The sequence below is a fragment of the Cyprinodon variegatus genome, unplaced genomic scaffold, assembly GCF_000732505.1.
Source record: "Cyprinodon variegatus isolate N-32 unplaced genomic scaffold, C_variegatus-1.0 Scaffold94, whole genome shotgun sequence".
NCBI lineage: Eukaryota > Metazoa > Chordata > Actinopteri > Cyprinodontiformes > Cyprinodontidae > Cyprinodon > Cyprinodon variegatus.
In genome coordinates this window covers 172,609-181,275 of record NW_015150547.1, presented here as the reverse complement: position 1 = coordinate 181,275, position 8,667 = coordinate 172,609, and the positions used below count along the sequence as shown (strand labels likewise).

The 8,667-nt window shown below is 34.2% G+C and overlaps 1 protein-coding gene and 1 long non-coding RNA gene across 2 annotated transcripts in view; both read left to right on the top strand.

The window, feature by feature from the left end:
• Window positions 1-1,953, top strand: part of LOC107084205 — a 5,138-nt gene extending 3,185 nt beyond the window's left edge. The window contains exons 2-3 of the long non-coding RNA XR_001481211.1: window positions 1,474-1,571; window positions 1,892-1,953. This is a non-coding gene — a long non-coding RNA (uncharacterized LOC107084205). The remainder of the gene's footprint in view (window positions 1-1,473; window positions 1,572-1,891) is intronic.
• A 590-nt stretch (window positions 1,954-2,543) lies between these two features.
• The window catches only part of LOC107084178 (G-protein coupled receptor 126-like), an 18,425-nt gene continuing 12,301 nt past the window's right edge, over window positions 2,544-8,667 (top strand). The window contains exons 1-7 of the mRNA XM_015373889.1: window positions 2,544-2,666; window positions 2,749-2,952; window positions 3,032-3,105; window positions 3,194-3,261; window positions 5,355-5,500; window positions 5,605-5,734; window positions 8,089-8,189. Coding sequence (XP_015229375.1) covers window positions 2,579-2,666; window positions 2,749-2,952; window positions 3,032-3,105; window positions 3,194-3,261; window positions 5,355-5,500; window positions 5,605-5,734; window positions 8,089-8,189 — 811 coding nt within the window. The 5' untranslated portion in view covers window positions 2,544-2,578. The remainder of the gene's footprint in view (window positions 2,667-2,748; window positions 2,953-3,031; window positions 3,106-3,193; window positions 3,262-5,354; window positions 5,501-5,604; window positions 5,735-8,088; window positions 8,190-8,667) is intronic.

The following is an 8,667-nucleotide window of genomic DNA, read 5'->3' as shown; positions in this document are numbered from 1 at the left end:
ATCAGTCCGATTAACTATAACCTTTCAAATGTATAATACTTCAAACGTGGATATTGAGAATTTTGAGGATTATTTGCAGCATTTATTTATTTGAATTAATATTTCAAAGCAATTTTCAGTTAAAGCCATCCAGTATTACTGTATACAGCAGAAATTTTTAAACATCGGGCTCACTTTTTCTGTTTTAGACGCGTATTTGCTCCTGCAGATTATTGCATTATTGCAGAGGACTGTTAATCACCAATGCATGAGGCGGAGGAGGGGTATTGATTGGTTATTTCCATTTGTACTGAATAACAGAGATTGGTTAGAGTTTTTACAGTCCTTTATCGCTCAAAGAGATATGACTGTTTTATTCCTCTTGCTGAATACAATACATATAAAATACTATTAGGATGGAAGAAATAACTCCCCAAGTATAACTAAAAGTTTTTCTGAAGAGGATTACCAACTAAAGCCCTAATGTGGATCAGGGTTAAAGGTGCAGGACAAATGTAAACCATATTTGTCAGATGTTTTGTTTGTAAAAGAAATCCCAGTAGCTTTGCAGCTGTAATATATATATATATATATATATATATATATATATATATATATATATATATATATATATAATAAAAGATATATGCTTTTGAAAAGTGGGGTATGACTTTACAATGCTGGTAATAACAGCAGACAGACCTGTGCATGTTTCAGTGCCCTGTTAGGTTTCAGCTTGTCATGCTCTTATAGCCCCGATATTCAGCTAGAGAAGAAGGAGCAGCTAGTTTAACAGTTTTGAGCTATGGAGGATAAAAAGTTAGGGGGCAGTTATCTAACACCTGATTGGTCATCCTGCACATTAAGGCGAAGCAAATCGATTACAGAGACTCGATTCGCGTTAACCCCGCCCCCTAACTTTGATGGGTGAGTTTGACAGATTCTTTTAATGGTTTCGATGCACTGCGACACAGGACCATGAAATAATTAAATACACACTGAAATAATTATATATATTTTTTTAATAAAATGAAGATGTATTTTATTAAATTAATGACACATTTATATATTGAATTGCTTATTTAATGAATTACACATTTAATTAATTGTTTATCGCTGTATTTATTTATTTAATTGTGACGTGGTTTTAATTAATGAATGACAAATTTATTTATTTAATTCCACATTTAATTAATTATTGACACATTTAATTATTTATTTAATGCTGTATCTATTTATTTAATTTTGGCACTTTTTATCCTCCATAGATATCCTGTCTTTTACAGCACAAACACTAATTTGTCATAAAAAAAGTAATAACATAAATTTGAAACATGTTAGGAAAAAAGGGTAGTAAACTTGAAGGTTTCACACTTGAATATTGAAGTTCTGTAAAACTATATATAAAAAAAAAACCTTTAAAACTATGACTAACGTAAGCTTGTTTTTATATTAACCCCAATACTTTTTTCTTACTGGTTTTAATTTTGTCAGAATGGTCTTTTTATGAGGTCATCGTCCAGTTTGTGATCATGCGTTACGACAAAAACACCACCGAGCTCTACCAGGCCAGAGACATTGCGCATCGCTGGGTAAAAAGAACACACATCTTCAAGTTTTTATTGTGTATTAAAAACAGAAAATATGACTACCTCTTTGTTTAGGATGTAATCAATGATTTCTTTTTTTATAGCTTAGATGTGTTACAGAACAGATACACAAACAGAAGAGAAAACAGAGAGATTTAGAGCCTTTTATTATAGTACAGGTAGTGGTTTGAATAGAAATGAGTATTACTAACAAATATAGGCATAAATATAATTGATATTTTTACACATAATAATATTTTTATCTATTTCCTTTGCTGAACTGCAAAGAACTCGTAATTATTTGTAATATTTTCTCCCTGCAGCTCAGAAAGGTTTTACCATCTGACATCTATTTGCACAGAGTGTCTGTGTTTGAAGCAACCAGGTAAAAAAAGAGCAGATTCCCAACTCTGACCTTTTGGTTTATGTTGATTAAACCTTGTTTTACAGCAGAACTAATGAACTGTGAACTAAGTGTCTGTGATCTCTCATGCAGATCCGATAGAAAGGAACACATAAAAACCCCACCTGAAGACGGGCTGGTAAACACACTACAGTTACAGCTGGAAAACTGCTTAAAGCAAACAGAAATGCATAGATAACAGGCAGCTTAACCTTCCAATGGCTTTGATAGATACTTAATAAACACACTTTAATAACATAACTATGCTGCTTAATTTAAAATTCATTCTTGCAGCAATGTTTGACATTTAGGAGAAGCTAACTCTTAGAATTAGATTTTAAAACTGTGTCTTTTTCTTCTGCAGGCACGGTGGGCTCCAGAAAACATTTCCAGGTAAATACTCATATTAATGACAATTCATTTAATGCATGTCCTGAAGGTGCTCACCAGACAGAGAGACTCTGTTTACAAGGATGAAAAAAAAAGTCTCTAAATACCACTATTATGTTTTCTCATACTTAAATATTGAGTTCCTTTTTGCAGGTTCTACTGCCTGGTTTACATTAATGTCATCCCTAAGTTGGATGTTGCAGCTGTGCAAAAAGAAATGTACGCCGACCTTTCAGTCGTCTACACTGACCTCAGAGATCTGCTGCTGCTAGCTGACGTCAGCACTATCTACACCACCCCTGTTGGTACGAAAGAGCTCCCACATCTCCGAGGATATATGATACGCATGAGTTGTGCAGAAAGTCTGATCAACTGCTTCCTTTCCAGAGAGTTTCTCCATGACAACCACCAGCCCTCAGAGTGCCACAGCAACATCCAACTCTGTCTCAACCTCCACCTTTAACACCGCTTCAAGCTCTACGTTCACCCAACTAACAACACTGAAAACAACTATTACTACAACTTTTACTACCAGAGGAGTGACAACCTACACCATTACCAGAACCCCTGCAAATGTCTCTGGTCCCTCTGGTAACAGGTTTTTAAATTATAATTATGAACTCAGAGTCTTAAGAAAACTCTTCTGATTTATCAATTTCTCCCAAAACAGAACTTTATTTCGAAGTCAAGGTGAACGTCTCTATAAAAGGACACTGCGACCCACAGGCGATCCTCCCTAACTGGGTATGCCTCACAAGTAATCAAATTAAAACTTCCTAGAAAGCAAAAAACAAGACAAAAAGCAAGAGTGAAACATTTCAATTCCTTTCAGCTTAACATGAGTCTCCCTGATGACTTAATGATGGTGCTGGACCTGCAGCTGCTGCCCCATACAGAGAGGTGTGCTATGCAAGGATGCTGATTCAACACTGTTTAAATACATAGGATAAGGTGAAGGAGTATGATTAAATAAGGTTGACTTCTTCATACCCCTTTTCAGACAAACCTTATAACAATTATATATGTTATTGATTATAATATTTGCATGTTTTTCTTATTTTTTTAACTCTTTTGTCTGAAATAAAGCTTTTAATTTATACATTTTCAGAAAAAGTTGAAAAATAGGCAAATAATCTGTTATTGTTTCAGACCTTCTCCTGAAAGAGACGTTCACTCTATTTCAGAGCAAGTAAGTAGATATACTGAAATAATAATAATAAAAAAGCCTCTTTTTTTATTTTTAAATGTAACATCTTTTCCTGTTTATTGTATTGCAAACACACATCAAAGTAAAGGAAATATGATATGAACAAACTCCAGGAATAAAAAACACATTTGAAACTTAGCTCCAGAAAGGCATTTCATTAAAATATTGCTCTCTAAACATGAGTAGATACAGCTGCAGTCAGAAGTTTATAACTGTTTGTCACCAGTTTAAACTCAGGGTCTCTATGGATTGATGTTAAACAATTATTTATTTGGGGTTGGATGTTAACAAAGCAGAAAACAAGGAGAATTCTTTAAAAACAAAAATTGGTTGTTTTATGTTTTAGTTTTGGGAGATTCTGTCCAATTAAGATTAAAACATCTAATTTACAATTTAAAAGATACATCCTCAGTTTTCAGGTAAAAGTCGCTCATCAGTTTGCTAAATTATCAAGTTTTTAGTTGCCATTAAAAGTCTCTAAGACATTAAATCCTGAATGGGTTTAAAACCAGTCTTCTGATCGGCCGCTTCAATTCAATTAATTGGTTTCAGACACTTCTCTATAGGATATTCTGTAAATTTGCCTTAATAAGGACATTAAAGAAGACATTAAATACTGATTTCAGATCCGTGTTTACATGCTCATTATCAGTCCCACATCATGATAATGCCACTACCATGCTTTGCAGCTGGAGCCTGAAGGGCTCATTTTCAATCCATAAAACATTACATTTGTTGTTGTGGCAATGTTCTGTCTGTCCAGTAAACTGTTCAAATCATCTTCTCATTTAAGTTGTACCTTAAGTTCCACATTTAAACAATGGTCATTTTTTCTTTGAGATTATTATCTCAGTCCCTTAAAAAATAAAACAAACTTCAAGCTTAGACAATAAAACTGATTTTTAAGCTTCTTTTAGCTCATCATCAGCTTGAGCTTTGGTTAATCCACCCATCCAGTGTTTCCGAGCAAATTCTCCCTAATTTATCCCTTATCTAAATATGACAGTTTGGATCAAATAAATTTTTCCTACAGGACAACAATCCCAAACATCTAAAATAAAAATGGATAAAGCATTACCTAGCTTCTAAAGCCTCTCAAAAGCCCAACTACGAACTTAGTTAAAATTTGAACTATGCCATAAAGCTTAGTCCCTTCTGATCAAAACTGTCAATAATCGGTTCAAGGCTAAAAGAAAATGAATGTGACTCAGGTGCAAATTGCTAAGGATACTTAACCAAATAATATTAGAGTATAATTATAACTTTGATCATAGCTGGATGAGAGACACGCAGTAGAGATCAATTTATGTGATTCACTGGAAATCAAGAATGAATATGACGTTGAACCCCTCCATGACTGTATGTCAACATTTGACCAAAAATAAGACGATGTGTGAGAAGGTGAACACTAGAAAACCTTCAATCATCATCCTTTATCTTCTTTTTAATGCACTTTTTTTTTTCTTATTTCTTTCTCCAGATGTTGAAAGATGGAGTTTTAAGGTATGGATTCCTGGAAAGAAGTAGAGTAATGCAATAAAATGTTTCAGGTGTAACTGCCCTTAGGGCTGCAGAAAAACAAAACAAAACAAAAAAAAACACCAGTGTCCTCATGTGTATGTGTCTTAGGTCACTTTAATTTAGGTTTACAATAATTTGTCCTCTTGTTGGATTAAACCTAAGCATCCTAATTTGCTATTTTCATAAATACATACATTCTGCTCATACATTTTTATGTCAGATCATGAAATCTTCACAGCAAATTATGAATGATTACTGTCTGCAGAGAAAGCTTCATTTTCCAGGTCCAAGTGTCAGTGCAACAGTCAGACACACAGGAAATGGAAGACCAAATACGGCACTGCCTGCTGATGCCATATGACAATGGGTCGGTCTCCATAGCAACACAAGACGTACAGATAAGTCGCATATGTAAGTATGGCCGATGCTCTTGGACATGATAACCAGCTGCACAGCTGGAAAAACACAAAAGAAGTGCTTATTTTCCTTTTAATTTGTTTTTCCCTCCCTTTCAGTTGTTTTTCAGTGTGATGCTGAAACCCAGCAGACGCTAAAAGGCCTGTTCCAGTGGCCTAGCACTATGGGAGGCAGATATGCTGTATGCGCATGCCCAAAAAACCCTCAGCGCTTTGCTGTCCGACTCTGGTGAGACCTCCGAGTACGATGGAGTTCTTAGGTGGCATTTAAAATCTGACCACATGCAGCTGAGCATTACCAGTATGCGTTCAGTCCTCATCAGTGACCTTTGGATGGAGGTTCAAATTCTAATTATATATGTCAGGATTTGGTTGTGGTTTTAAGACTCAAATGCAGAGGCAGGGAGGCAGAGGTGAGTTTCTTGTAAATGTAATGAAAGGTTAACAGACAACTGAGGCAGGAATCAAAAAAATCAAACAAGAAAAAGGTAAAACCGACCAGAAACCATGGAGACTTCAGGGGGAAACAATCACAACTAGGAAGACACAGAGTTGGATGAAGTTAGTCGAGGAACCAGCACTGAGGATCTGCACAAGGAGAGAATTTATGGATAACTGAACAAAGAGAGAACTAACGAGCAGATTGGTAGCAGGTGTGAAGAGAGCGGTCTAAGGAGCTAGGGAAAAAGGAGACCAACACAAAAGGGCAACAAATAAAAACCTGAAGAACTGAAATATAACCACAAAACACAACCAAATAAGAATTAAACCAATAAAACTAGAAAACATGAAGCAAATTTAAACTGAATACTCAAAAGAAAACATAACAGAACCAAGCCTGTGACAATATACAGGTTAAAAAGAATTGTCTTTTTAAAAGCCTTATCTTCAAAAGTCCTGTTGAGTGTTATTAAAGTTTGATCCTTCTTAGAATCAGAAAACCAAGCAGGAGCATTGAAATAAACCTCAGTGGACAGATTACATGATGACATCAGTAAAATCAGTATGCATTTATGATTTACACTGGAAACCAGATTTAAATACAAAGAAAACATTTGTTATTCTTTCTAACATTTACCTATGATATCTGGTAATTGACGCTATCGACATCAATTTAATGCATCAACAAGCTTGGGTCTGTCTGAGTATTGATTATTTCTATCTGTACATGTTTGCTCTGTTTTGTCCTGACGTCTTTCTGTTGGCTCAGGGTCACAGAGTTTACTAATAGCTCTGTTGTAAAGAGTAATAACCGGAAAATAATTAATTGATTTCCAGATTAAAGGTCCTATTTTAATGACATCAGACTGTGACATTCTAACTTTTTACTTTGTATTCTTTTTATCAAGTCAAGTTAGGAAGAGATAGCTTAAAGGTAAAATATTGATCTTATTTTTATAAGGAACAACATAGATACACAACATTAAGCAGGAAAATTGTAAAAACTGATTAGCAAAGCGTTGCAAACATGCAGTGATTTAAGTTCTAATGCAAACCAGAAAGGTTGTTAATGTTGGAATCCAGACTTGTTTCTGCGTTACACATGTTACACATTAGATTTGCATGATGACAGGATAATGCACAAAATGCTGCAGCGGACTGGCTCAGACACGGCGAGTCCGTCCAGTCAGGGCGCTGTGGTAAAGCTATAAGAAAAGTGATGAAAAGGACAGATTCCCTTTGTTCAGGTACAGCCATCATGTGAGAAAACTCTAATTTATGTTGCCTTATTTTATATCTCTTTAGTTGAACAAACACAATTTAAGTGGGCAAAAAAGGTCAACATATGAATCACAACCTATTTCACAAGTTCAAACTGAAAGGGGAAAAAAATAGCAACACTTAAAAACAAAAGAATAAATTGTTTTATTTTTTTAAAAAGTGGATCCATATTTGTTTTACAAATAATACTACCCTGCATAAAAAAATGCAAATAATTGAGTTATTTACAGACAATCTAATTTTAACACCAAGCCTGTAGACAGAACAGTTTCGTTTTCCAGAATGTCAATCGCTGGAAATTATTCACTGGACTGATGCAGTGACATTTGAGGACAGTTAACAACATGAACCAGGACCGATGCAAGGAAATATTTGGACCACTTCTCAACAGAAAATACAGTAAAGAATTGACTTTATGAATAATGAATGAATAACCATGATTTGTTGTTTTTTTTGTAATTTTTATTTTGTTTAGCAAATATGTTCTGTTTTTTGTATGTTTTGAATAATGTTGTAATTTTTTTCTTTTAAGTAATTTTATATAATAAAAGACAAAAAAAAAACAGTTTCGTTTTAAACTTTTAAAATTATATATGACATCATCCAATACAGAAGACGCTGTAGTGAGACTTAACATAAACCCTTAAATAAAAGGAAATAAAAACGGAAAATTATAATAATTCTATTATTAAAATACACATTTTACAATAACTAAACTTTGCAATTCATAAACAGTGACAGTAAAGTAAAGGTAATTTGTCTTTGCTAAATTTTTATTCTAAAAAAGAAGATAGAAATTTTTTCTGAGGACGAGTTCAGCTTTAAAATCTGCTGCTTTAACAAGTGATGTTGTTTTTACAGCAAACTGTCCCTGAGTACTCACTGGTTGGAGCCAGACGATGAAGACTGCCCCCCAGTGGTAGAAACTATACTTGATCTGGACACTATTGAAGTCACTCCTGGTTCGTTTACTTCTATTTCCGTTCCTTTGTGTGTTCATCCTTGTCTGGAGCTAATTCATAAATTATATTTACTTCTTAATGTTAGTTAAAATATAAAATTAACCACCAAACTAATTCACAATAAATGACTTAACTCTTAAGTAGAAGTATCTGGAAATTCTTTCCACGTTTAGCTCTTTTTACACAAAGCAGCAGTTGTTTACCAGCTGACAATCAGCACATTGTAAAAGTTCTCTCATCATCATCTCATTTGGTTAATGAGGCACCAGCACCTCATGAATAAAATCTACACTAACAAGACATCCAAACTGCTATTATTATTTATACAGTACACAGAAATGCTACTGGAGATCTTGGGAAATTAATAACCTGGATTTGCTATGACAAAATCTAGATAATCTAACTAAGTGGTCAAATTTAATTCAATTCAGTTTATAAATAATTCACATCATGTCATCTCAGCTCACTTTATAGATCC